Consider the following 26840-nt stretch of genomic DNA (forward strand, 5'->3'; position numbering starts at 1 on the left):
AAGTTTGGAACATCGAACCAGTTAAGTTTGCTATTGTGACTAAAAATGGTGCGAAATTTGAAGACTTAGACATAGAAGGTTTGTTAGCAGTCAAAGAAAGTTTTGACAGAAGGTTCTCAAAACCTTAAAGAAGGCAAAGCATACAAACTTGTTATACCTTATGAACCAAAGAAAGCAGACGACTATGAATATTATGAGTCTAAGATAGTTGAAGTTCAAGGTAAATTGGGTAAAAAGATTTTAGAGTCTAAGCCAGTGTTTTACTCCTAAAGAGGAAGAGAACATTGACATTGACCCAGAAATGTTCTAAAAATAAAATTTTATTTTTACATGTCAAATTTTTTTTCTCTGGAACTGGTTCAGGTTCTTTTTTTCTTCTTCTACTTCTTTTCTTTCTTCTCTTCTACTTTTTTCTCTTTCTTTTCTTCTTCTTCTTCTTCTTCTCTGGTGGAGTTATGTCAAACTTCTCAGAACCATATTTTTGTAAAAGGTCTTTGTCCTTTAATAGCTCTTCTATTCTGTTTTCTATTTCATCTTCAAGAACAGCGCATGTGTCTTTTTGCATTCTAAGAACTTTTGTTGGACTTCATCTTTCAATCGGTGTCATCTCTGTCAACAAGTCTGTCATTGACAAATTTTAAGACTGCTCTGCTTAATGTTTTATGGTTCTTGTCATATTCCCAGAAACAGAACTTTAGAACAAATTCACCTTTCTTGTTTACACTATGTAAGATTTTATGGTCGACAGATGTTTTGCTGTCAAAAAGCTTGTCTCGAATATAGATAGCGAAATCGCTAGACATTTTCTAAAAGATAAAAATTTAATTTTTCTAAAAATATGTTAGAAAAAAATTTGCTGACATTGACAAGAAATTTGAGAATGTTTTAAACAAGAACAAGAGGAAGTTAGAAAATGCTCAGATAAAGCCTATACATGACAAGTTCTTATTTGCTCAGAATGGTATAACAGGTCTAATTGCACCACCTGGGTCGGGGTAACTTTCACTTATCTTAAAATGGCTGCACAACAACAAGAACTAGATGAGAAGAACCCATTCTATGAGTTAGTTGTTATTTGTTCGACTTCTGGTCAATTTGACCAAACCGTCAATTCGTTCAAAGATATTATAAAGAAGTCTAAGTTAGTATGTATAAAGGATACTGAGTTGTTAGATTGGATAAAGAAGTACCAAAGAAGAGTTTTGAAGTATAATGCTATAAATGAGTATAAAACGAAGTTTAAAGACCCAAATGAGGAAATGCAGAGAATATTAGAGAAGAAACACTTCAGAAACAAACAGAAAGAGATAGAATACATTTCGAAGAAATTGCAATCTTACGATTGGAAAACGTACCTCATAGATGTCTTCTTATCTTAGATGACTTTGCTTCTCATCCTTTGTTAAAGAACAGAGAACAAGATATGTGTCGAATTCTTAAGAAGCTCAGACACTTTAACATCTCAGTCGTAATATGTGTACAGACAGCAAAGAGTTTAAGTAAGGATGTTAAAAGAATACTTACTGACATTATACTTTTCCCCGGATTGTCCGAAGACGATTTCATGGAACTTATGAAAGAGTCCATGGCAGGTAAGTTTGACAGACATGAACTATGGAGAAGTACAAAGTCATACAAGACCCTCATACTTCTTTCAGAATTCATATCTACGCAAACAAAGTTCAAATTGTAAAAAGTCAAGCTTGAAAAATAAATGGTTCATTTACTCTGCTTGTTTGAAGTTGTCAAAATACTCTGTTATTTTTTTCACGATTTTCATAGAGTTTTAGGCTAGACCGATAAAATCCGGTCTAGAGAAATTTCACGATTTTCATACGGAATCTCTTCTCTCGGTTCTCCGAGGGAAGCAAGCATATGAGGAAATTCATGAAATTTCATACGGAATTCAGCAAAAATAATGTTTATGTTAGAATGTTAGATCTAACATGTTTTCTAACATGTTTTCTAACATGGTCTAAAACATACAAAATTCATGAAATTTCATACGGAATTCAATAAAAATAATGTTTATGTTAGAATGTTAGATCTAACATGTTTTCTAACATGTTTTCTAACATAACTATTTACAAGCGTTTTACATGGTATATGTTGCGATGGTTCATGACTCTAAACAATTTTCGTAGCTTCTATTTCTTCTGTCAGTATGTCAAAAGTTTTAACGATACCGAAAGTTTCTTTATACTTCTTCTTGACGTCAGATAGAAGGAAATCGTCAGCAGTTGGATAGTTTTTGTTCAGAAATTCTAACATGTTCATTTTATCTTCTGCTGGTTTTTCTGCTTCTTTTTTAAATCTGCATAGTCGTTTCGCATACGTTCTATCTCTTTGACGGAGTAGTTATATTTCCTCATTGCTGCTTTACATTTTGAACATTGCGGGTTCATTTTTGCGTTATATTCTGAAACCTTACCTGCTAAACAACCAAGGCGTCAATGGTTTTCTTCATCTCGAACATAGCGGGTCTTATTTGTTCGTTCCATACCTTACCCCTACTATCTTTATCTCTTATTTCCCAAACACATTTTGCAACTAATGAAACAAAGTTGTCGTAGGTCTTAAATTCTTCGGATTTGTAAAGGTCAGAGATGTTCTTATATACCATGTCGCAATCTTTGTCCATAACCTTATGGTTGCAATGAAAACCAAGGAATTCATAATTTACCTTTCGTATGAACTTCTTTATTTCTACTGAGTCAGTTGCTTTGACTTCTATTTCGTCAAATTCGGGAATGGTTAGTTTTTGTTGTTGGATTTCAGGCAATTTGGTAAATGGTCAATAATGTCCTGCATTTCATAAAGATACTGTTCATTTGTTTCATCTTTCGCACTACAGTCTAAATTACTTGTTAAAAGTTCTTGCTTTATCTTCTGGATTTTTGTTTCGAAAGTATATGAAGAAGGAATGAAGTTTTTCATCTCTACTAACATAGATGTTGGATTCATAACTAGCGAGTTTGGTGCTGTAGTTGTTTGAATTGTTGTTGTGCCGATTGTTGAAATCATGTCTTTTATACAAAATAAAAAAAATAAATAAAATAAAATAAAACTAATTTTATTTTTTATTTCGGGAAAATTCATGAAAATTCAAGAGTTTTAGACCATGTTAGAAAACGTGTTAGAAAACATGTTAGATCTAACATTCTAACATAAATTATATTTTTGGTGTAAATTTCATGAAAATTCAAGAGTTTTAGACCATGTTAGAAAACGTGTTAGAAAACATGTTAGATCTAACATTCTAACATAAACATTATTTTTGCTGAATTCAGCAACAAAATTCAAATTGTAAAAAGTCAAGCTTGAAAAATGTAAGTGTTTAGTCTTAGTAAGATGGTAGCTTCTTAAAGCAAATACCATTGCTGAGTTTTATGTACGTGAAGAGAAGTACAATGAATTCAATTACGAGTACAATTGCAATGACAACTAAGGCAACTATTTTTGTCTTTTGCCAGCAAGGGTACTTCTTCTCTTCCAATGGTTCGGCAGAACTATACTCACTCATGAGAAATGCCAAAACGGTTTAATAGAAAAAGTGTTATTTTTTCATGTCCGAAGACTCGAAGGTGCAACACTTCCAAAATACCGACGAACTCAGAAGAGCAGCATGGCAGTATGTTCTTGACAACTTCTTTGAGTTCTCCAGGCACACCTTGGAAAATGCTGAAGAACTCCGACACAGAGAATTTGGAGAAATTGCACTCCAATACTACATTGACAAACAAAGGGTAAACAAAGGGTAAACAAAGGGTAAAATAAGACTAAAAACTTAAGGTTTAAAAAAGTGACATTTTTATGAGCTCCGAGTCACCGAGAAAACTTGGTCAGATGTTAGCAGCTTACTTCCCTGAGGAGGATGGAAGCGTTACATACGTAAGGTTCAAAAACAACGAACCTGGAATTGCGTACCAAATTCGCAATTACATGACCATGGAAGAGTACGAAAGGTTCCTACAAGAGAAACCAGCTCTAAACAACTCAGAAAAGAAAGAATAAAAAGTTTAACTCGTAATTGTTTATTTTTTTACTTGTATGGGCAAGCTGCAAGAATGAAGTCGACTATCTCAGTCTTTGTCTTGACCAGTTGGACTGCTCTTGCGAGTACGTCTGTTTTGCGGTCTCCAGCTGGTGTCTGACCTTCGTAATTGCGCATGTTCTTGAGAGCTCCAGTTGTAAATGATTGTAGGATGAAGAGTCTCTCAGACTGCTTGAGGTAGTCTTCACGGTCACGAACCGAATCTGTGGTACGAGTCGAATCGGTCGATTTGAGGGAAGAGACTGAAAGCCTGTCGTCTTCCATAGGGGCTGTGGCATAATCTTTGCGTAAGCGGTTCAGACCTTCTTCGAACTCTTGGTCTCTCTTGGACTGAGATTGGAATTGCTGGGGTGGAGCTTGCTGGAACATCCAAGGGTTGGGGAAGTAAGGCATAGGCTGAGGAGGGTAGTTCGGGAAGCCTTGTAGTGGAAATTGGTAGTAACCTTGAGGTGGAAATTGGTAGTAATTTGGTGGAGGGACTTGCTGGAACTGAGGTGCAGGGGCTGGTGCTTTAGGTTCCTCTGGTTTGGGAATGGACTCGGTTGGTGGGACGTCGGACATTCGTCTGTGGCTTAACCGTCGGACCACAACGATAAAAATCTCTGCTCCTAGCAGTACTGCTACTGACAGTAGCAGTACTTTTACTGACAGTAGCAGTACTTTTTCTGACAGTAGCAGTACTTTTTCTGACAGTAGCAGTACTTTTACTGACAGTAGCAGTACTTTATCGTCGAAAACCCTCTCAAATTTTCCTTTTTACTGCTCCTAGCAGTACTTTTACTGCTCCTAGCAGTACTGCTACTGACAGTAGCAGTACTTTTTCTGACAGTAGCAGTACTTTTTCTGACAGTAGCAGTACTTTTACTGACAGTAGCAGTACTTTTACTGACAGTAGCAGTACTTTTTCTGACAGTAGCAATGGTCGAGGTCGAACCGACCGACGAGGCAATTTACCTAATTGAAATTAACGAGCTTGTTAAAGACTTCCTCAGGCAGAATGTAAAAGGCAAGCTTGTTAACTGTTGGATAACGGGAAGGGCTGCCTTGAATCTCGAGACTTCGACTGGAATTCCAATTCAAATACCAGACGGGACAGCCTACGACGACATAAAGCAAGCAAAGAAAGAAGCTCTTCTCAAGTTCTTTGCCAAGCGTCCTTGGATACTACTTCCAAACAGAGAGAACCCTTTCCCAAGAATGAGCCAAATTCTCAAGGGTCTCCTTCACTTCTCGGGTCAGCCGTTCTACATAACCTGTGAAGGCGACATCCAACCAGTTCAGTAAACATCTCATTTTCACTTCACTTTTTTTATGTTTTTACTCACACTCGTACTCAACAGGTTTGTGTACAACTATTTCAACTGTGAACCTTGTATTGACCGGTCTTCCTGTAAATGCAAGTTTGGTCAATACACAGTTTATGGTGGCAAGAAGGACAGTGGGGAATGTTATTCTGACATCTGTTGTTGCGCTCGAGAGAGATTTGAAATTTCAGAGCCACCTCCCCCAAGAACTCCAACACCAACACTCAAGTTACCAGAGTCTCATGTGAAGAAGAAGCCTTCTGGTAAGTTTCTTATAGCCATATACATGGCACGCTTTGAGTAAAAACATTTTTTTCATTTTTTGAATGAAGCAAGTTAAATTCGTCCCACACCAAACTCAATGGACCGATGAAGAGTTTCAAGCCATGCTTGAAGACGTTGAGAACGACATAGACGGCGAACTTGAAGGAGCTCAAACCACAATTGCAACCAAAATTGCACAAGTCAAGGAACAGATAGCTCCACTTAAAGCTACCAAAGCTACTCTTGACCTCATGGATACTTACCGTTTAGAAGTAAAGAGTGGAATAAGACAATTAAAATTAAAACTTCTAAACTACGAAGCTATACTCCAAAAGTTAGCAGAAATGAGAAGACTTTACCAGAGCTACTTACATGTAAGGGACTTACCTTCAAGCAGTCCGACCAAAGATGAATTTTCTGACATTGTCCCAATTTTGTCCGAAAGTCAGCTCAGATGTTTCGAACTGCTCCCAACATATCCAGAATATGAACGTTTGCCTGAACTCTTCCGCAATCTCAAAAAACGTTTTTTGGTTCTCATGTTCGAAACTTTTATCGGAAGAGACAACAAACGTTCAGAAGAAGAACAAGATATTATTTTAAACTTGTTGTATGACTTAACCGTCATAACAAGCTTTTTGAAGTAAAACCGTCATTCTCAAACCACTTCATTTTTTCGATGTCCGAACAAGCACCGAAGCCGAACACAATAGCAGATGTCCTTTCAAGGTTGCCAGACAAGCGCCCAGTTCAAATTCAAATTATGCATTTGAAAGCTCATCTGACAAACACCGTTAAGACTCTCCAAAGTAGTCTTATGGAAGAGATGAAGGGACTTAAAGGTGAGTTCCTCATGAACCAAGCTTCCAATGAGAAATGCCTGAATGATTTGACGGAAACCTTGCGCATTTACGCGAGAGAGAACCGAGACCTTGCCAGACTCATCTACCGTTTCTTCGAAGAGATAGACGCCATCTGGAAGGTACTCGGAAAGGACAGAACATGCAACACCGTAATTCGTGAACACAGAATTGAAGAAGGAATTGTCGAGGAAGAAGAGAAACACGAAGAAGAGAAACACGAAGAAGAGGAAGAAGAGAAACACGAAGAAGAGGAAGTTTGGGCAACCCTTGTTGCCGATGACACTTACGAAATTTCCCAACCCTACCCATACCAAATCCGCAACAGGGAGACCGGCAAGGTTCTTACCCCAGTCCTCAACAACTTGGGACACTTGAACCTTAACCTTCGGAATCGCGGTTCAATTTCCATGGGCAAGCTTGTCGCAATTCAATGGGTTCCAAATCCAGGCAAGAAGACGAAGGTCAGACACATTGACGGTGACAAGCTCAACAACCGTAAGGAGAACCTCGAGTGGTTCTAAGAGTAAAAAAATTTTATTTTAGGGGGAAACCCCAAGTAAATTTAGGTGTTTATTTGGATAAGTATGTGAAATTAAGGTCAATTTGCAAAATTAGTTCCCGACCTTTGAATTGGACTCTTTCGTCATCCCAGTTGCGTAGGAGGTCGTCCCAGAGGAGTTGGTAGATTTGCCAATCCAAGGACGATTTGTCCTCCCAGGCATTGAGGATGTACTGCTCGTAGAGTCTCATGACCTCTCCCTTGCACCAGACACCCTCTTCCTTGGAACGTAAGGCTTCTTCGAAGTGCTCGAATGCGATTGGCTGCTTGACCATCCGAAATGACACTTTTTGTACGTTTGGTCAATGTTCGTGTCTCGTGCCATAGTCGACGAAAATACAGACAAACAGGTTATATATGAGTTTGAGACCAAGAATGGTGTAACTCGACCTGTCCGATTCAAAGACTCCGAGGGCGACCATGAAATTAAACGGAAATTACCTAGGAAGGAATATAAAATGGACTGGTTGCCACCACCTCCACCTCCACCACCTTTACCTGTTCCTCAAGTAAATAAGCCTTTCCCGTTCCCAAGAATTCCCACATTTTAATTCAAATTCGAATAAAAATTTTTTATTTCATGCAATGTTTTATTTCTGTGCCGTCTTCAAGTATGCCCCAGTACTTACGCTTGGAGAGGACATGAACTTCGGTGAAAATTTTGTCCAATTTGAATTGACCCATCTTCTCACCGACCATACCCATTTCAATGAGTTTGTTGTATCCTTCTTCGTTCGTCATGAGTGCGTCAATGTTCTCATAGTAAACCTTCACTTTGGATTTGACTTCCGAGAAGAATTTGTTGTAGTTGTCAAGGACTGCTTTTGCGAACTGAGGGTAAGACCAATGTTCGACAATAGGTTTTAATGTGGTTACTAAGCCACTTTGACCTTGAGTGAATTCGTACTTCAAAACAAAAGGAGAAAACCTTTCAACAAAGTTGTCGACCTTCTCATAATGTTTACTCTTCATCTCTTGAGGTTTTTTAATGGAATATCCCATGTCGAATTCATAAGCAATTTGAGTGTCATTGCAAGTTTGGGGTTTGAAGCTTTCCTAATATCATACAGTTGTTGTATGACTTTTCCAACTGTATAGTTCCTTCCGGGAACTCACCATCTTCGTTTGGAATTCCAGTCGGAATATATTGGACAAACCTCATGTACGCAGCGTTAAGGTCGACATAGTATATCTTTTCGTTTGAGTCGAACTTGTCGCAACCAATTGGTCCAGTTTGTGGAAATTCAAGTGAGTCTCTTATCTTCTGAGAAACTTCTCCTGTTATCTCATAAACATCGTCGAAGCAACCTGTTTCATATAAAACCTTCTGACCTAACTCAGATGCTCTCCAATACAATTTGACGTCAATTGGATGTCTCAATGGAAGTTTATTTATAGCATCTTGAAGTTCTTGCAACCTCATTGGAAGTTCTTCTGGTTCAGGTTGGTATCCGAACAATCCAACTCCTTGTGGAATTGTGTACTTCTTTTGTACTAGAACTTTGTCTGGAACAACTTTTGGTCTTGCTAACAGTGAAAAGTTTGTTTCGTCTTTTGGTACAAAAGTTTCTGTAAGCTTGTCATCTGGAATTGGTTCCAACAAACCTTTCTCGAAAAGAATGTTTACAGCTCTGACAATGTTGCACTTGCCTTTTCCGAACAATGGGTTTGTAAGACTTTCGTTCAACATGAAGTGGTTGTGGACAATTACAATCTTCAACCATGGTAAGTCTTTGTCAACACAATAGTCGTCATGTGAAGAACCTTTAGCTGTAGGTATGTTGACTCGGATATTGACATTTGCCAACGGTGCAATTTTTGCCAATTGACCTCTGAGCATGTACCTCGTCTTCACACATGACTCAAGATACTTCATCTTCTCATCTGTAACAAGACCAGAGTTCCTGAGACATGTAAGAATACAAGGTTCATTGACAATTGTTTCAATTGAATTGTAAATTCCATACCTTGTCAAGTCAATGTCAGACTTATTTATGAAGGGGAAGTATCCAGCATGTTGTCTGACTGCTTGAGGGTTAGGTTCATGCCATTCGAACTTGACACTTGCAATTCCTTCAATTGCATTCAAAATGTCTGAGTCTGAGTCAACCATTTGTTCTCTCTTTGTAGTCTTGAAAGCGTCAAGAAGTTTTGCGGCTGTTTGTTCATTGCCATGTGCATAGTAAATGTGACCATCCAAATCTGTTATGGTCAATCTGAGATTGTGTCCTTTCTTATTTCCGTCTTGAATTGCAGCAAGTACTCCCATGAAGCCTTCTTTGTTCTTTCCTTCGTCAAAGTTTACTGTAAAGGTTCGACCAGATGTAATTTGACTTCTAACTTCACGATACTTCTCATATGCATATCTTGTTCTTTCCATGGGAGCATGACCATCCTCTGCACTACCTTTTTTCCTTCTCAAAGGATGCAATTGTTCGTCATGTTTCCAGTAGAATCTGGCAAAGCCGTCGTGTCCTTCAACTTGAGGTTCACTAACATCGAAAGGCATGTCCATAAGACGTTCTTCTTCTAACCTCTCTAGTCTGTTTGGATAATTGGCACGTGCTGTTTCCAAATCCATTTCGTAGCGAAGACCAGCCAGTTTGTCATAGACTTTTATGGGTCTTCCCTTCCTATATTTAAAATTCTTCGAAACTCTCCAACCATATCTTTGCAACTCTGCTTTTATTCTAGCAGACTTTCTATCCATTCTATATGGGGGCATTTTTATAAAAATAAAAAAATATTTTTTTTCTTTACTTTACATAACCACCTGCTGCCATAAGTCTTTGACGCCAACCCATACCAGCTAATGAAGGTTGACTTGGTTTAGTTTGGAAACTAAACTTTGGTTTTGGTTTATCTTCAGTTTTTGGTTTTTCTTCTTCTATCGGTTTTTCGTCACTTTTCGGTTCCTCTGACTTTACCCCACCTGCAGGAACAGTTGTGTCGTCAACATCTTCATAAATATCATATGCCATTTGTTTTTGTTTTCCTTTCAACTTTTTGTGTTTGTTGTAAAGTTTAGAATATTTCGACTCTAAGTCAATGAGATGTTCTATAATGAACTGTTGGTCAGTGAAGTAAACTTTTCCATCTGTTGTCTCGAAAGCTCCTTCAGACTTCAATATTTTATTTGTGAGAGTCTGTTTCTTTTTTGAGATACTAGCCGTTCCATTTCTATGAAAAGTGACTTTGTAGTTAGGGTTTGTATTTCCAGACCTGGCACTTTCTATTATTGAATTTTTCTCTTCATCTGTAAGTTCTTTGACAGGTTTTGACAATGGTTCTGAACTTTTTGTTTGTGGTGTCAAATCTACCGTTTCAACTTCTTCGGTCATTTCATCTCAGTAAAAAATTTTAGTTTGGTTTGTTTTCAACTGGTTGTTTAGGTTTTTTAAGTCGGTCTAAAACTTCCTGAGGTATAGGAAGAACTTGACAAACACGTGGTGTAACTGCTGGAAGTCGACAAATCCATCTTGAACCCATTTGTCTCAATGCTGTATTGTTCATTTCATCTCGGTAAAAAATTTTACATTCCCCACGTTTGAGGCGGTTGAGGTTGGTTATTGTTTACCCACTGTTGTGCATGGTTATATCCTCTGTTAAAGAATCTTTCACCTTGGTCCATATAGTGTCCTGCTTGGTTATAGTAGTCATTTGCTTTGTTATAATAGTTTCCTGCTTGTCTTCCTACATTGTCCATCCATCCTTGAACTTTTCCTCTTGTTTCAGGATTTGGAATAAGATTTGCTGCATCTCGTGCTACATCCCAACCTTTCTGTACAGTTTGTATAATAGGTTGTGCTTTCTCTTTCAGTATACCTAATGTACTCAAAATCTTCCTTCCAATTCCAAATGCACCTCTGGCTATTGTTCCCACTGCGGGTAAAAATCTGGATGCAACTCCTGCTAATGCGCCAAATAAACCCATTTCTTATAGGGTAAAAAATGACGAATCCGAACAAGGACCCCTATGTTTCTAAAGCGACAAAAAAAGCACTCATGATAAAAATCTTTAGTTCAACACCAAATGCTTGGTTTATGGATATCTTGGAAAACATTCCGAGGTATAGAGAAGATGGACCACCATACTGGCTAATATTTATCGGTCAAAACACAAGATACTGTGAAGCCATACCATTACAGTCCAAAAATATTTTAGATATCTTAGCAGCTTTGACAATATTCGTTGACAAATACCATCCAACAAAACTGACATCTGACTGTGAAAGTTCTTTCAAATCAGATGATGTAAAAAACTATCTGCGTTCAAAAAATGTAAACCAATATTTCATTGTCGACCAAAACCATTCTGCTCTTGGTGTCATTGACGGTTGTATAAAAATGTTAAGAGACTTAAACCAACCACAAGGTGGTGAAGCAAATGAAATGTCATATGACGACAAATATAGACACTTCTCCATGGCAAAGATGAGACAAGTTTTAAATATTTACAATAGCCGTAAACAAAAAGGTTTGGGAAACCACTCCCCCGAAGAAATGAAAAACAACCCTGACTTAGAGAAAGACTATATATTTAACAATTTAGTCAAAAGAGACAAACAAGAAAGAATGCCGGGCTTCAAACTTCAGAAAGGTGACAAAGTAAAAATAGAAATACCTAAACGCGACCCATATGAAAATACTATTGACTATGACAACAATGGGAACTCGACAGGTACTCGCATTCGTGTTCGTAAAAATAGAAGAAAGTATACAAGAGAATATTATGAAGTTTTAGGCAAACATGGCAAAATGTACAGACTGCAAGCAGAAGATAAAACGACTATTGTCAGACCTCGTTTCAAACTTGTCAAAGTTCAAGGTGGTATACTTTCAAAGACAGTTCCTAACAAATATAAGACAACTCCTGACGAATATGCTAAAGAAGTTGAAAATGACGACTAAGCATTTCTATACCATGCGTAAACTGTCATGTAAGGTGGCATGTAGTCTTTACTTTGTCCCGTTGTTTGCGTATATCCCGAAACGCGATGTGTATGGTTTCCATCTCCCTGAGTGTCACCCCAGAAACAATTTATAGCAAACTGAACGTCGTCTTTAACATCATATCCTTTACCTTTTTTCATTGCTGACCAATCCCAAAATTTATGCTTATGCCAACCTGCTTGAGATGTACTTAAATCTATGTAGTGACTGTGCGCAGGTAAATTTTCACCTGAAATCGTTTTACTTCCTCCTGTTTCCTTTGAAGAGTTTGCACAATACAAAAACCTGTCAACTATTTGAGTCCAAGTTCCAAAACCCAGAACTGTTTCTGGTCTGGTAGAGTTCATTGACGTATAAATAGAGCCTATAGGATATAATGTTTGAAGCATTTCTGTCTTTAACGTTTGAAGCTCTGTTTTGTCAGCTTTTTTATCTAACTCATCGTTAACATATGTTTTGTCAGCTTTTTTATCTAACTCATCGTTAACATATGTTTTGTCAGCTTTGTTGTCATATAAATCTTGAGCAGTGAATTTAACTTTGTTTTCATCCTCCATGACATAGACATTTCTACATCTAGTGTATTTCATCGTCGTTATGTCATCCTCCGATGTTAAACCTTGTGGAAAGTTAGGAGGTTTCCAATACAATGCATCCCCACCAGTTCCATCAGGTTCTTCAACCGTTCCTGCAATATTTTCTATACCAACAGTTGCGAAGAAATCGTGTGTATGAGTCTTTTTAGAATATTCTTTGTCAGCTCTTGTCACTTCACTTGACATTTTATTGTCAACATATGTTTTATCCGCTTTGTCATCTAACATTGCTGGTAGTTCATCTACGTCATAGATGTTATGTGTATGGTGTTTTTGTGGGTATGTTCTATCTGTCCATGCGAGAATATAGTCTCTTGTTGCATCTACATACTCTTTGTCAGCTTTGTTGTCAATATCTGCCTTCAAAAGAAGTTCATCTATAGGTTTCTCGTTTAAAGTTCCTTTTGTTGGATTTATACAGACAGTATGGTTCTTATTGTCTTGAAACAGAAACTCATCTGTCATTGGGTTTAATGTCAGTTTTAAGTTTCCTTCTTTCAATGACTCAGATATCTTAGAATAGTTTGAAAAGTTTGTTGTGTTCTTATTTAGAGCTTGCACAATGAGTTGTCGGTTGTGTTGTATTTCTCTCATGGAAGCAATATCTTTCGACATTTTTATTGTAGATAAAATATGCTTCCAATAGAAAAAGAAAATTCAAGAGTTGCTACAACTAAACCATTAGATGAACTTTTTACTAATGTCGGTCAAAAGTTTGAGACAGAGACCGTAAAGCATGAAGGCTATCGTTTTGACTACCCATTAAGATGGTTAAGAGACCCATCTGTCACAAAAGCTATTGGCTTTCGTAGAATGAAGTTTGTGTCTGTAGAAGATAAAAGTTTTCCATTTATTGTAAGGTTTCATATAGATTATATATCTGAAGGGAAACGAAAAATGTGGGAAGAAATTGAGCTAATACAAGTTGACCTTTCATCTTCTCTACAGACTGCGTTAAAAAATATAGAAGATAAAATAAATTCATGTTATGCAAAATATGCTGATGAATATGCAAATACCGAGAGCACACTTTATGTGAGAATTGTATATGACAAACAAAATTCACAAGTGTCATTTCAAATCTACGAAGACAATCCAAAGAAAGACGAACAAATATATACAGAATTCACTGCAATGTCATGGTATTATTTGCAAAGAATGTTAAATCAGAAAGTCGAACTTCCTTTAGCAAATATTTACAGTCGATATGCAAGAGATGAACCATATTTATTTAAAGATGTTTTCGACCCAGCTGCTATTATTGTTCATGCTTCATTTTCTGGCGCCCAAAACTCTTTCTTATGCTTGGCAAATGACTTTTACGAAAAACCTACAAAGTTATACGAACCACCAAGTGGAAGTATTTCAGACTTTCAAGTATGGTTTACTACAGATGGAAGAAAAAGAATAATTCCATTATACCATGCGTTTTACTTAGAACTTAGTTTCATATACAACTACTATCGAACGGTAAAAATATAATTTTTTAATACGGTTGAGGTGTTGGATTTGGTTGCCAACTAGACTGTGGTGCAGGTTCAGGCTGTTGTATAACAGGAGCTTGCTCTTCTGGTTCAGGGTCTTTAGGTATAATACCAACAAACTGACCTACTCTTTTACCAATATTTTTGACTCCGTTCCAAATTCCTCTTCCGACAGATTTTATTCCATTCCATATACCTCTTCCAACTCTTCTGAAGAAGTTTCCAATACTACTGAAGAAACCCATTTTACTATATGTAAAAATCTAATGTCCGCCTAGTCTCTTACGTTTCCTGTTGAGTTCCATAGCATTCTTTAACTGGAGCTCATACATTCTGTTTCTCCTCTGGTAGAAAACATATTCTGGGTCAACTCCTGTGTTCGCGTCATCTGCATAAAGTTGTTTATATCCCACTTCAGGGTTTGTATAAAACTCTTTCCATCTCATATTTGCATACCATGGTGGCAAACCTAACGCAGCGTCATTTGACATGGCAGTTTGCATTTGTACATCTGTTGGCACTTGACCATAGTTTGCCATTGCAGTTTGTATTCTAACTTCATTTGGAATATTCTCTGGGTTTGGTTGTCCAGGTTGCTGTGCATTCGCTAAGTTCTGTGCGTCCATTTAATATTAGATAAAAATATCTCTTACGAGTACATATGCTGAACATTTGCAGGCATTGGTTCATCTTCATATTCTCTGTACTTTTCTGCCACGTCAAATAAATAAATGACACAATGGAAAAAACCTAAAACAAGTAGTCCTATTTCAAACCACATTTACTTACTAATAAAATTTCTTTGTTATGACACTTTCTCCAGTTTATAGGACCTCTCTCATATTCTATCTTGTCATATATAAACTCATAGTCATGTATGTCCTCTAACCATCTCATAACGGTTTCCAAACCACTTTTATCGGATGTAAAGTAAAAGCATGGATGGTTATGTAAAACGTCTAAAGTTTCTAAAGAGTCTCTCAAAGTCCAGTCTACTTGGTATTGAAAATCCCATGTGTTATAGAACGGCGGGTCCACTATAAAGAAAACATTTTCCTTGTCTTTATATTTTTCATACAAATCTGTCCAATGACATCTCACAAACTCTATACCCTCAATATATTTTTCTATGTCCTCTTTGAAAACATTTGTATAGTTAAGATATAAAACTTTTGACATAAGTGTTTCAATGTCATGAACTCTTATAGCACCACTATATAATAGTCTAGCAGATATACTATCCCAGTCTATATATTCTGCTTTTTTCAAAACCTCTCTCACAATATTTTTCTTATCTAATGGTATACGTTCCATCTTACCTATAGGTATCTTTTCTTTTAACTCTTTCAATATATTGTTTGTGTCTGGTATATGTTTGAGACGGTCCATATAGTTGTCGAAGTCATTGCATATAATCTTTGAGTCAGGAAATATTGTATGGCACAAATGGGATATATAGAAACTTCCACCGAACAAATCTACAAATGTTAGACCATTCGGTAGTTTCTTAAGTTCTCTCAATATAATATCTTTACATTTACTCTTATTTCCAAAGAACGGTAACGGTGGTTTTGTAAAATTCATTTATATATATATAAAAATGTTTTTTCCCTGAAAAGTGACAGAAAAGTGACAAAACATGAAAACATATATAATTTGTGAAAAGCGACACATTATATAATGTTTTCGACCCAGAAGAAGGCTTCTTCCCAGAAGCAATGGAGGAAGAAGAAGAGTCCTCTGAATTCACACCAGAAGACTAACAATTTTCCGAATAAAAACTTCATTTATACTAAACATCTTCGGGGCTAGAGGGCACGAAGTGCCTGGAAGCCCCACTACCTTTTTTTTTTTTTTTTTTTTTTTTTATATTCATTCAGCTTGTCTTGATATGTCATATTTTCGCAATTTTTTGTGAGAATTCAAAATAAATATGTATAGCGAGGTTAATGAAATTAAGGCTGTGATTACAACCCATTCATTATGTGCTGCTTCTTCTAAACTATATATTATACTGCTGATTATTCCCCAAGTAGCATTTGATTTTAATTTTTATGCGAATTTCAAAATTTGATGTTTTAACATCAGTAATTGAACACCTTGAATTCTAAAAATCATATTGTAATTCAAATTTTATTAATTGATCTTTCAATTGCGCGTTTAGAAAAAGGATGATATAATATTTTAAAAATATTATGTATGTATAATATGAATTTGAATAAAACTGTTCTTAGTATTAATGACCTTTGGTTCGCATTGTAAAATACGAAAAAAAATAAGTTATTTTTATTTGTTTACATATTGTGCCAATTTTCATTATCATACATGCTGTCTAAGCACTCATAGTAATTAAAGTAGTTGGATATGATGTTGACATATAATTGTAATTTATAAATTTATTTGATATGCAGCCTTAGTTAAAATTTTAATAAAATACAACTGAAACAAGCTACAAAATAACCAATGATATGCATATTTTAGCACGTCTAAAAAAAGTCAAATGTGAATTGATATATTCGATTTCTTTTGCAAAAATTTTAGTAAAATATTAATCTTTGATATATTTTCTGGATGTGTCAAAAAATTCTGATAACTCCTTTTGAACGATATCCTAGTTGAGTTAGAAGGGAAGTGAAAAATTGAATGCATCATCTCACCTCAGAGACCCTAGTCAAATATTTGAATCCAGTCAGGTGATGTGATATCGATCCAACCAAAAAATCTAGTGTATGTCAAATCTAGGTCCTCATAGGGAAGGATTTCGTGGATTACCAAATGCAGATAATGTGTATGCATATACAACAACAGGCGATCAAAGCAAACTTTTCGAACCATCTGTAATTTCATTTAATAAAGTTTCTGGCAATAATCCAACAGTTGTCATCAATCCTGATTCAAAGTTCCAAACGATCGATGGATTTGGAGCTGCTATTACAGGTTCCACAGCATATAACTTAAAACAAATGACTCAAGAAGCAAGAGACAAGTTCCTTAAAGATACATTCGATCCAGACACAGGTATGGGCTATTCTTTCATTCGTATTTCTATCGGTTGCTCAGACTTTTCTCTCAAAGATTTCACAGAATGTGATAAAGAAGGAATTGACAATTTCGCTCTTGATTCCGAAGATACAGACATTATCATCCCAATTATACAGCAAATTCTCAAGATTAACCCTTCTGTTAAAATTATTGCAACTCCTTGGACTCCTCCTATTTGGATGAAGGTTTCAGACCTGTCCACCCTTAGAAGACATAATTCCTTCATTTCTGGTTACCTTGATCCAAGACTTTACCAAGAATATGCTACTTATTTTGTCAAATACGTCCAAGCAATGGCCAAATACAATTTTCACATCTACGCCATCACATTACAAAATGAGCCACTTAATAAAGGCAACTCCGCTTCTTGTTTCATGGGCTACGAGCAACAAAGAGATTTTATTAAGACAGCTCTTGGTCCACAGTTCGCTGCAAACAACATTTCGACAAAGATCATTATTTACGACCATAATTATAACTACGATAACATTGTTACTCAAGAACATTATCCAGTTCACATTTACGATGACGCCGAGGCTAATAAATACATTGATGGTGCTGCTTATCATGCTTATGGTGGTTCCAACACAGAAATGGACTATGTTACTAGCAAATATCCTAATAAGAATTTATATTTCACAGAAATAGCAATTGGCGAATGGAATTACAATTTCCAGGGCGACTTGATGTGGAATACACGTGAAATCGGTATTGGAACCCTTAATAAAGGCAGCAAATGCGCAATCATGTGGAATTTGCTTCTTGATACAAACCATGGACCATATCGTCCAAATGGATGCTCCAATTCCTATGGAGCAGTTGATGTTAAAGTTCCTGGTTACTCAGAGCTCATTTACAGGTCTCATTACTATGATATGGCACATCTTTCCAAAGTTATTAAGCCAGACTCCATCAGACTTGGAACAACAGTCTCAGGAAGCTCAAATGTCTATGCTACATCAGCTATTAACACAAACGGATTCATTGGCGCTGTTTTACTTAATGATCAGGACCAAGACGTCACTGTTTCAGTCCACTGTGGCTCCCATGCATTTGATGTCCCGATGTCAAAGAGATCTGTTGTTTCCGTCATTTGGAAACAATAAATGAAAAAAAATTAATTTTAAATTTTAATAAATAGTTTCAAATATATATTGAATTTCCTCATATTTCTTCTGAACATAATTATCTAACACAATATATTATGATTTGAAACATTATACACAATCAGAATTTTGATTTTCTCTTTTTTTAATCTATAACCTTGTACAATGAAAAAAAAAAAAAAAAAAATGGTAGTGGGGCTTCCAGGGGCTGCGCCCCTTCTAGCCCTGATGATGTTTAGTATAAATGAAGTTTTTATTCGGAAAATTGTTAGTCTTCTGGTGTGAATTCGGAGGACTCTTCTTCTTCCTCCTCCTCTTCTTCCTCTTCTTCGTCATCGTCGGCGGAGTGGAAGAGGACGTAGTTCATCCAAATTCTGTATGGACGTCCTGATTTGGATTTAAATGAGATGGACATATTTTGTGTGAGTGTTATTTCAGTTTCGATAAAGAGTTGGTGTGCTGGTTTGAATATATGTTCGACGTAGGAGAATTTGTGCAACTCATCTTCTCCCAATTCTGTATTGATACAGACTTCGATGAAGTCACCACTGAGAATGTCTTCACCTGTGGGCATATCCACAACAATTAAATGAACGACACAATAGTTGTGAAATTCATTAGTAGGAAATACTGTTGCAGGCGTATTATATGAGGGGAAAAATGTTTTTTCTTCCCCAAATTCATCTGCTACTTCATCTTCATCGTATCCGTTGTTAAAAGCTTTAAATTCATGTACAATTTGAGCAAATTGTTGACGGAGATTTGGTGGCATACGTAAGCAAGCTTGTAACAATGTCCTACCTTCCACACACTCAGCAAATATGGGAAGGTAGGAACATATAATGTCCGTCAATTGGTCCTGGTTGGGGACCAATTGACAGAGTTTTGTGTATGCCGTTATTGTTTCTTTAACGGTATTTGTGTAGATACGGTTATATGGAGTATTTCCCTGGTTGTTAAGGGAAAAATACTCATCCGATTGTAATTTCAATCTTGACCTCAACTCTTTGTTCGGTATTCTTTGGTCTATTCTTAGAGCTGTATTTGTTCGTGCGGGCTGTGATTTTAAAACATTCGAGTCAAGTTTTAATTGCTTCGAATTGGATGTCGATTTGAATTGGGAGTCTTTTGAGTTCTCCTGAGCTTGGTTCTGTATTAAAGACTGAATAGCAGTGTCAGCTTCTTGTTTTTCGAGATAGTATTCTATTGAATTGGGCTTCACTGTTCGAGACGCGTACATTATGAAAAATGAAATGTTTTTTTTTCGGACTACTCATAGAAAAGTTTAAAATAAACCGTTTTCGTCAACGGAGACCCCCTCTATTTTTTTATTTTATTTAATAGTTACCGTTGGAAAACCGTTCCATCTCAAATATTGAATGAACTATAAACGTTTTTTGTTTTCTATATATACTTTTTTGTCCAACGGTAAAACTTTTTACACAACGGTTTTTGAGAGTCGTCGCCGTTGACTTTTTTTGTAGAGCACTCAAAATAGTATAACTTTGTCCGGACAAGTAAGGGTCTATCGTCGCTACAGGAAAAGTTACAGGCGTTCCAAGGAAGTATGCTTTGAGAAGCCTTTTTCCCTTATAGAATGACATAGGACGGTTATTTTACAAAACTGACAACACTTTGACCGAGTAGTTTTTTGTGCTGAACAAAAAGTGTCATATAAACATATGTCAAAAACCGTTTTTTACTTCACTTAAAATGCCACGTAAGCTACGTAAGAATATACGTAAGAGGAAGAGAGCATTGAAACATCCAATAGTAAAACTGACACCACAACAACAGTTGCAACAACAAATGATGAATGACCCCACTATGTTGCAACAAATGTCAAGCAACCCTATGCTTTTAAACCGAGTTATTGGTGCACAGAGTGGAGGTTTAAGAGCGGCACTTTTAGCGAAAATGGCAGGCTATGGTGGAGCTGCAGACGGAACAGCTTATAACCCTCAAAGTCAAATGAATTTGAGTTCACTCAAAAATCAAATAACAGATGTCAAAAAGTCAAACATAGACATACAGAAACAAATAAGTGAAAACGAAAAGAAACTAGAATATGACAGACACACAAAGAAACTCAATGAGTTAAACGTAGAGAAAAAGAAGAAAGAAGAACAACTGAAAGAACTAAGTACAGAGGAATATGCGAAAAAAGTGTCAGAAAAAGCAGCAGAAGTAGCAAAAATGGAACAAGATGTCATAAATTTGAAAAACCATACTACTCAATATAAAATACTGAAAGATGAAGAGATAAAACAAAAAGCCCTGAAGACATATATGGATAGCGATGAGTATAAAAAAGAAGTTGAAGCAAATGTAAAGGCAGAAAAACTTTTACAGTTGCAAAACCAAACCGTACAGTATGAAAACTTAGCACAAGAAAGTAAAAATAACGACGCGGCTATGCAAAAGGCAATGAAAAGCGCAGAATATATAAAAGCTAACAATGACTGGTTAGATGCCCAAGCCAACGCTAAAGCAGCCCAACTCATAGGGTCAATAAGGACAAAAATACAAGCGGATGAAGATAGTTCAAATGAAGCTTTAACAAATGCTGACTTTAAGAACGCTTTCGAAGCTCTTCATAGTAAGGTGAAACAAGTGAACGACTTCTCATCTGGAAAGAAACTGAAGTCTGAAGGTTTCGACAAAGAGTTAAAAGAAGTAGCACAAAATATGACGAAAATAACAGATGCAGCAACGAGACAGGCAGTTCAAAGTGCCTATGACGCCGTTAGAGCAACTGTTGTGAAAAGTCAAGAAAAAGAGTTACAACAGACCAAAACAGACCTAGTAAATGCTTTCTTAAAAACGAAAAGTCAGGTAGGACATTACGCTGCAGATGGAACATATGTGCCAGCTGGTGGAACTTATATACCACCAAACCCTCCAAGAGAAGCACCTGCACCAGGACTACCTAGAACATTTACATCGTCACATGGACACAGACACAGGCATGCACAACAACCAGCACAACAACCACCTCCACAACCAGCACAACAACCAACACAACAACCAGCACAGCAACCAACAGTTCAAAACCCTGCACAACAACAACCACAAACAGAGCAAGGACATAAAAGAAGTAGAGAACAAGGAAACCAAGAATTCTTAAAAATGCTTAAAGAAGAGTGTGGTTTCCCAGATACTGTTGACTTTAGTGACAGATATAAAGAAGCTATTAGAAAGTTCAAGGATGGAAATACTGACCCGAACCTATTTAGCTTTATGGCTCAGCACCAAAACGGATATAATCTCAAACCTGGAAAATACAAGCTCGCTAAGGGATATGATTTAATAGCATATCATCCAAATGACATGGATGAATTTACTCCGAGATATTTGATGTCAGAGCTAAATGACAATTCAACTTTCGTCATGAAACGCGTAAAAAATAGAGACGGAACGAAAGAACAAAAGCTTATGAATGCGGATGACGTAGATAGGGAAATTGTTGAAAACGGTCTCGGAATATATGAAATGCCAGCAGATGAGGTACAAGAAACTCCACAGGAAGAAGTTCAGATACAACCAGACATGGAAGAAATAGTTCAGCAACAACAGCTAGAAGAGCCTGAAGGAAACGAACAAGTCCTTCCTTTGGAAACTAACTTCACAGAACTAGATGAAGATTTGGAACAGCCGAAAAATCTTGACCCTCAACAAGAGTATGCGGAGAATATGGAATATTTCCAAGAGTCTAAAAAAAATTCGGCTGACATAGTAGAAGAATATCGAAAAATGTTTGCCGACATACAAAAGACTCCAACATCAGATGAAAATATCCAGCATAGAATGGAAGAACTGAAAAAAAATGTACACAAATACAACAACCCTTTTTACTTACGAGCATTTAACGTTCAATCTTCGGATGAACTCGGTGAAAATAAAAGGTTAAATTTCAAGAAAACATATAGAAATGAAACATTGTTTAAAGTTCATTCAGAACCTAACCAAGATGGAAACAAACCTACTTTTGTTTCTGCAGACGATGGAACTACAATGAGATGGGGTCATAAAGCTAATCCGGATAGGTGGTTCATAAACTTACAACCACAATTCCAAGAAGTTGTAGACGCAATGGAAGTCAATGGTGAACCAGATATAGCTGGTATTTTCAGCGCGGCTTTAATGCCATTGAAAGATATGAAAGATGCAGATATTTTGGACCAGTATGAAATGAACATGGCTGATGGAAATATAACACCTGACGTTCTAGAACATTTATCTCAAAGAACTACACAGAACCATAAAGATGGTATATTTGGTGAAGAGTTTAGAAAGAAAGTTAGGGAGAGAGAAGGAAGAGAACCTATTGTACATGACCTTGCAAACGAAAGTTTACAAAATGTCATAAAAACTTACTTTGCAGACGATGAATCGAGAAGGGATGAATATTTAAGAAAACTCAAATGGACAGTACCAAATGAAATGTTAGTATTGAAAAACATGTTCCTTGACAAAATAAAACCAACTACAGAAATAAACGACGCAAGACTGAAAGATTGGGTAAAAGCTTTCCCATTCACAAAAGATATAGTTGGTAACATGGAAAGAAAACCAGAATGGCTACAAAAACATATATTTGGAAACGAGCTTATTCCATATGGACAGGCACTGTTTGAAGCGCTTGAACCGGAAACTCAGGAAAGAGTCATGCAAACAATACGCGAAGACTCAAATACAGACTATGACAAACTCTTTCTAGGATATAGGTTACCTGAGATGGGCGACCAGAGCCAAAAGGCAAAAAGGACATGGGAAATTTGCAACATACTAGATGAACATAATGCAAAGATGCAACAACTTCAAGCAGAGGGCAATGAAGGAAAAAGAAGAGTTAAAAACTCAGTCAGGAAGAAAGTAAAGCTTGGTCGGAGTGGGTTCTATTATGACATATAAATCCAACTATTCTATATTTTTACTCATATGAAATGTACGCCGCTCAGAATATAACGCCAACAGTTTTGGATGCCATGAATGGAAATGTTTCCGAATGGTATAACGAATGCGACAATGCCATTAGAAGGTCAGAAATAGTTCCTGGAACTTACGAATATACAACTGCTGTTTCTTATGGAAACGTAGGTGAGTTTGGAGAAGGTTCTTCAACAACAGTAGATATTGCTTGCGACAGGTTTCATATAATTTCTATTGACAACTCTTTCTTATACGTGGAACAAGACATTGAAATAAAACCTTCTGCCAAGTTGTCTGACAAGAAAGGTTGCAATGGAATTTTCTATGTCGGATACCAATATGCTCCAGAAGTTTTCATGGGATATAAGATATATTCTAACTCTGACTTAGTTCAAACAGTAACATGGGCAAACTATGAATGGTTCGCTTTGAGAAACTCAGTACAACCACAAGCTAGAGAACAAACAGACCAGTATGCCACCATTGAGAAAATAAGAAGACTTGACCCTAACGTTCCAGGAGTTTATGTTGACCTTTCTGGACAAACTGCAGCAGCAGTAACCAAAGTAAAACTGAAACTTAGAGTTCCTTTGTCATCTTTCCTCATCTTCAGGTTTTTAAGATACTTGCCAAACTGGGCAGGAAAAATTTCTATCGAACTTACTCCAAGCAAAAATAACTTAGTCATTGCACCAACACAAGACCCATTCACTCTTACAGAAGTAGTGGGAACAAATAAAATGTCATTCGCCGACTTTTGCAAAAACAAAGTTGACTTAGACTTTGGTTTCTCAAACCTCAACACTGAAGTAAACTATTATTTCAATGCTGCTGGAGATGCTTGGGACCCAGTTAAGTTCACATGCGAAAAGTTTGAATGCAAGAGAATAGAAAGCAGACTTGCAGTCTATATGTTGGACCCAGATATTTCAAATGCTTTAGCTGCCAAATATATTGCAGTTCCACTTATGTTCCCTATACACCAAATATCTGTCAAAGACTTTGCAGGTGAAGTTGGAAACCAAAGTGCTGACCCAGGTGCAAGAACAGATATTGCTTTAACAACTGCAATGAAACATGCAGATACTATGTTTGTACTGTTCAGACGAACTATAAATGACTATTCTTGCTTCTACAACCCTGGTATTAAATACCATATAAACATAGATGGCAAATATTATCCAAGAGAAGAATATTCTACAGTTGAGGATATGAGGTCATACAACTTGACATTAGATGCTATGAACTTTAACAACAACTTCACAACAACCATTAACCCTGAAATGCAAAGTTCTATTATGCCATATGTGAAAGTATGGACTCATACAGGAGGTCAAAAAACTCAATATACAAATGGAGACCGTTCAAACTTTTGGCTTGGCATTCCATTTGCTGACTCAGAAGACTTTATGGGTGGTATTTCAACTGTTGGTACAGTTCAAATACAATATACTGGTGACAGAGACGGTCCAGATGAATTGAGAGCAAAGAAGTTTACAAAACCAATAGCACTTTTCACGGAAGATGCTCTTTTGAAGATTCGTTCGATGAAACCTGCTGGGGCTCCTCAGATTGGCATAACGACAGCTTCCATCGAGCAGATTTTGGCAGCAGGTCAGTAAGTTGTTCTTGAACTGACTTCTCTCCGTCAAATATTGACAGTACGCCAGTTTTGACATAATATTGTAAGATAAACTTTCCTTTAGAAATATCGGTCAGTTTTGTTGTTATATTTTTGTCTGCTTCAAGAACTTTCACCATTTCAGTTATACCAACTTTCTTTGCTTTATGAAAATATTTTGGTTCAGCAAATATTGCTATTCTATAACATTTTCCATTGTTTGTATAAAGAACTATTCTGTCAATGAACTTGTATTGTTTGTGTGTGTAAACTTTGTTCTGCTTCAATTCGAAGAGATACTCAAATACGTCCATCTTTTTATTCTAAGTAAAATGTCATTTCCGAAAAATAGAAGCGTAAGTGTTTCAAAAGGTTTAATGGCGATGGCAGATGTGAAGTTAAATTCACCAACTCAAACAAACAGTCAAAGTGTTGTTGTCAATGTCAAAGAAAGAGATGTTGAAGTGGGGAAACCATACGAAGACGAAGATGGTATAACAATAGTTCCTGTAAAAGAACAACCAACATACCCTGAAGTTAGCAGAGACTTAAGTTCTGTTGCAGATATTCGAAACGACTACCAACAACTTAAAGACAAACTTAAAACTCAGGAGAAGATTTGTCAAGCTTTGGGTATAATGTTAAACTTGGTCGAACACAACCCTGTAAAAGTGAACTCATATGTCATCGCACCTCATGAAGTTTTGAAAGAACTATTGAAACTTTTGACAGAGGCAGACGATATAAACATCAAAGAAATAGAACCCGACATTGCTTGCTGTGGTGTTTCATACAATGTCATTGACAAGATATACGTTATGAAAGGAGGTGAAACGTTGAACTTAAAATATAGTTTCCCAGACGTCATAAAAATATTTGACGACCACAACATTTCATTAAAATTTACTTGCTAAGTAAATGGCAGAAGACATAGTGGTTTATACTATTACGACTAAAAACCCTGAGTCATATAATTCTATAACAACAAACTTACAAAGTCCTCAAGGACGATATTGTAAACTAACCTTAAACACAATGACGACTAAAGCCTGTTTTGCTCTTTTGACACCAGAAGACTTTATTGTTGTGAATGGTAAAAAATACTCCTTTGAAGATACTTACTCAGATATACCACCAACAGGTTTTGTTGACTTATTTAATACTTTACGTACGAGTGTAACATGTGCTGCAACTAGAGCAGGTTTCATTATGTTTGGATGTCCGACTGAGTTTACTATAAACGATATGAGCTATAATACAAAACTTATTTCTGGTTTTTACTACCAACAGTTTCCTATAACAGGAAAAGGTGTCATACAAGGAATGTCTATTCCATTGACATTAAGCACACCAATCTTATATATTGTTTCAAACTTAGGTTCAAAGTGTTATTCGAATGTCGACAGAAACTATTATGACCAAAAGATACTTATGCGTATAAACAATACTTTCTCTGCTGGTTTGCCTATTGTTCATTCGAATGCAGAATTTTCAACCTTAGTGAACTCAAACACTTTGGCAAGTATAACGTTGACATTAGTTGACGCAAACTTTGTTCCTGTAAAACTTTTATGTCCTATGTATTTGTCAATGACGGCAGAAAGTTTCGAATTGGAAGATGCAACTGGTGAAAGTATTGTATTACAAGAACAACTTCAACAACAAATAGCTCAAGAACAACAAATGGAACAACAAAGTCAAGAATAAAAATAATATTTTTTTTATTTTTATAAAAATGTACAGAATAGATGTTTCAGATTTTTATGACTTCCAAGCCTTCAGAAATATGTGTCCATTTAGAGACTATAACAAAGCAGTCGAGAATTTGAAACGTTTAGTCATTTATGTCGACTCTGCCCCAGAATGTTATGTCATGAAAGAATGGGATGTTGTCTTTAACAAACCTAAAGCGACAATAGTTTCAGAACAAGAATGTAGACAGAAACTTAAGAAAATAAAAGTTGTACAAGTTGGAATGAAGATGTTAGATGCTTGGGATATCTTATTGTCAAAGTTAGAAGATTTTTCAGTTCGAGGTATAAAGTTCTATACACCTTCTCCA

The 26840-nt window shown here is 36.5% G+C and overlaps 24 protein-coding genes and 3 pseudogenes across 27 annotated transcripts, besides 2 other annotated features; 15 read left to right on the forward strand and 12 right to left on the reverse strand.

Annotated features, from left to right (window-relative positions):
* Positions 1-15945: part of a mobile genetic element that runs on past the window's edge.
* On the reverse strand, positions 331-803 carry TVAGG3_0667530 (annotated as a pseudogene). The gene has a single exon. A coding segment is annotated over exon 1 (473 nt).
* TVAGG3_0667540 lies at positions 839-1707 on the forward strand (annotated as a pseudogene). The gene has a single exon. A coding segment is annotated over exon 1 (869 nt).
* Positions 2475-3024, reverse strand: TVAGG3_0667550 (annotated as a pseudogene). Its single transcript has one exon. A coding segment is annotated over exon 1 (550 nt).
* On the forward strand, positions 3814-4014 carry TVAGG3_0667560 (uncharacterized protein; the record flags this gene model as incomplete). Its single annotated transcript, XM_051242244.1, has 1 exon — positions 3814-4014. One exon carries the CDS (start codon positions 3814-3816, stop codon positions 4012-4014), a length of 201 nt encoding a protein of 66 aa, XP_051088831.1.
* On the reverse strand, positions 4043-4615 carry TVAGG3_0667570 (uncharacterized protein; the record flags this gene model as incomplete). Its single annotated transcript, XM_051242245.1, has 1 exon — positions 4043-4615. The coding sequence occupies one exon, from the start codon at positions 4613-4615 to the stop codon at positions 4043-4045; it is 573 nt and encodes a 190-aa protein (XP_051088832.1).
* TVAGG3_0667580 (uncharacterized protein) lies at positions 5685-6269 on the forward strand (the record flags this gene model as incomplete). The annotated part of the gene is made up of 1 exon (XM_051242246.1): positions 5685-6269. The coding sequence occupies one exon, from the start codon at positions 5685-5687 to the stop codon at positions 6267-6269; it is 585 nt and encodes a 194-aa protein (XP_051088833.1).
* On the forward strand, positions 6440-7006 carry TVAGG3_0667590 (HNH endonuclease family; the record flags this gene model as incomplete). Its single annotated transcript, XM_051242247.1, has 1 exon — positions 6440-7006. One exon carries the CDS (start codon positions 6440-6442, stop codon positions 7004-7006), a length of 567 nt encoding a protein of 188 aa, XP_051088834.1.
* Positions 7056-7319, reverse strand: TVAGG3_0667600 (uncharacterized protein; the record flags this gene model as incomplete). Its single annotated transcript, XM_051242248.1, has 1 exon — positions 7056-7319. The coding sequence occupies one exon, from the start codon at positions 7317-7319 to the stop codon at positions 7056-7058; it is 264 nt and encodes an 87-aa protein (XP_051088835.1).
* TVAGG3_0667610 (uncharacterized protein) lies at positions 7350-7595 on the forward strand (the record flags this gene model as incomplete). The annotated part of the gene is made up of 1 exon (XM_051242249.1): positions 7350-7595. The coding sequence occupies one exon, from the start codon at positions 7350-7352 to the stop codon at positions 7593-7595; it is 246 nt and encodes an 81-aa protein (XP_051088836.1).
* On the reverse strand, positions 7618-7920 carry TVAGG3_0667620 (DNA/RNA polymerases family; the record flags this gene model as incomplete). Its single annotated transcript, XM_051242250.1, has 1 exon — positions 7618-7920. A coding segment is annotated over one exon (303 nt), but the record flags the coding sequence as incomplete, so codon positions are not given.
* On the reverse strand, positions 9308-9754 carry TVAGG3_0667630 (uncharacterized protein; the record flags this gene model as incomplete). The annotated part of the gene is made up of 1 exon (XM_051242251.1): positions 9308-9754. A coding segment is annotated over one exon (447 nt), but the record flags the coding sequence as incomplete, so codon positions are not given.
* TVAGG3_0667640 (uncharacterized protein) lies at positions 10405-10557 on the reverse strand (the record flags this gene model as incomplete). The annotated part of the gene is made up of 1 exon (XM_051242252.1): positions 10405-10557. The coding sequence occupies one exon, from the start codon at positions 10555-10557 to the stop codon at positions 10405-10407; it is 153 nt and encodes a 50-aa protein (XP_051088839.1).
* Positions 10577-10978, reverse strand: TVAGG3_0667650 (uncharacterized protein; the record flags this gene model as incomplete). The annotated part of the gene is made up of 1 exon (XM_051242253.1): positions 10577-10978. One exon carries the CDS (start codon positions 10976-10978, stop codon positions 10577-10579), a length of 402 nt encoding a protein of 133 aa, XP_051088840.1.
* TVAGG3_0667660 (K02A2.6-like family) lies at positions 11089-11685 on the forward strand (the record flags this gene model as incomplete). Its single annotated transcript, XM_051242254.1, has 1 exon — positions 11089-11685. A coding segment is annotated over one exon (597 nt), but the record flags the coding sequence as incomplete, so codon positions are not given.
* Positions 12572-13208, reverse strand: TVAGG3_0667670 (phage tail repeat-like family; the record flags this gene model as incomplete). Its single annotated transcript, XM_051242255.1, has 1 exon — positions 12572-13208. A coding segment is annotated over one exon (637 nt), but the record flags the coding sequence as incomplete, so codon positions are not given.
* On the forward strand, positions 13227-14075 carry TVAGG3_0667680 (uncharacterized protein; the record flags this gene model as incomplete). Its single annotated transcript, XM_051242256.1, has 1 exon — positions 13227-14075. One exon carries the CDS (start codon positions 13227-13229, stop codon positions 14073-14075), a length of 849 nt encoding a protein of 282 aa, XP_051088843.1.
* Positions 14080-14322, reverse strand: TVAGG3_0667690 (serine threonine-protein phosphatase family; the record flags this gene model as incomplete). The annotated part of the gene is made up of 1 exon (XM_051242257.1): positions 14080-14322. The coding sequence occupies one exon, from the start codon at positions 14320-14322 to the stop codon at positions 14080-14082; it is 243 nt and encodes an 80-aa protein (XP_051088844.1).
* On the reverse strand, positions 14341-14616 carry TVAGG3_0667700 (uncharacterized protein; the record flags this gene model as incomplete). Its single annotated transcript, XM_051242258.1, has 1 exon — positions 14341-14616. One exon carries the CDS (start codon positions 14614-14616, stop codon positions 14341-14343), a length of 276 nt encoding a protein of 91 aa, XP_051088845.1.
* Positions 15946-16806: 861 nt separating the features above from the next.
* On the forward strand, positions 16807-17485 carry TVAGG3_0667710 (glucosylceramidase protein; the record flags this gene model as incomplete). The annotated part of the gene is made up of 1 exon (XM_051242259.1): positions 16807-17485. A coding segment is annotated over one exon (679 nt), but the record flags the coding sequence as incomplete, so codon positions are not given.
* A 113-nt stretch (positions 17486-17598) lies between these two features.
* On the forward strand, positions 17599-18225 carry TVAGG3_0667720 (glucosylceramidase protein; the record flags this gene model as incomplete). Its single annotated transcript, XM_051242260.1, has 1 exon — positions 17599-18225. A coding segment is annotated over one exon (627 nt), but the record flags the coding sequence as incomplete, so codon positions are not given.
* Positions 18226-18393: 168 nt separating this feature from the next.
* Positions 18394-26840: part of a mobile genetic element that runs on past the window's edge.
* Positions 18826-19465, reverse strand: TVAGG3_0667740 (uncharacterized protein; the record flags this gene model as incomplete). Its single annotated transcript, XM_051242261.1, has 1 exon — positions 18826-19465. A coding segment is annotated over one exon (640 nt), but the record flags the coding sequence as incomplete, so codon positions are not given.
* Positions 19939-20539, forward strand: TVAGG3_0667750 (protein of unknown function, DUF4106 family; the record flags this gene model as incomplete). The annotated part of the gene is made up of 1 exon (XM_051242262.1): positions 19939-20539. A coding segment is annotated over one exon (601 nt), but the record flags the coding sequence as incomplete, so codon positions are not given.
* Positions 20914-21980, forward strand: TVAGG3_0667760 (protein of unknown function, DUF4106 family; the record flags this gene model as incomplete). The annotated part of the gene is made up of 1 exon (XM_051242263.1): positions 20914-21980. A coding segment is annotated over one exon (1067 nt), but the record flags the coding sequence as incomplete, so codon positions are not given.
* On the forward strand, positions 22669-23139 carry TVAGG3_0667770 (protein of unknown function, DUF4106 family; the record flags this gene model as incomplete). The annotated part of the gene is made up of 1 exon (XM_051242264.1): positions 22669-23139. One exon carries the CDS (start codon positions 22669-22671, stop codon positions 23137-23139), a length of 471 nt encoding a protein of 156 aa, XP_051088851.1.
* On the forward strand, positions 23172-23575 carry TVAGG3_0667780 (uncharacterized protein; the record flags this gene model as incomplete). The annotated part of the gene is made up of 1 exon (XM_051242265.1): positions 23172-23575. A coding segment is annotated over one exon (404 nt), but the record flags the coding sequence as incomplete, so codon positions are not given.
* Positions 24456-24779, forward strand: TVAGG3_0667790 (protein of unknown function, DUF4106 family; the record flags this gene model as incomplete). The annotated part of the gene is made up of 1 exon (XM_051242266.1): positions 24456-24779. One exon carries the CDS (start codon positions 24456-24458, stop codon positions 24777-24779), a length of 324 nt encoding a protein of 107 aa, XP_051088853.1.
* Positions 25156-25610, forward strand: TVAGG3_0667800 (protein of unknown function, DUF4106 family; the record flags this gene model as incomplete). Its single annotated transcript, XM_051242267.1, has 1 exon — positions 25156-25610. A coding segment is annotated over one exon (455 nt), but the record flags the coding sequence as incomplete, so codon positions are not given.

The sequence above is a fragment of the Trichomonas vaginalis genome, chromosome III (genome assembly GCF_026262505.1).
Source record: "Trichomonas vaginalis G3 chromosome III, whole genome shotgun sequence".
Classification (NCBI taxonomy): Eukaryota; Parabasalia; order Trichomonadida; family Trichomonadidae; genus Trichomonas; species Trichomonas vaginalis.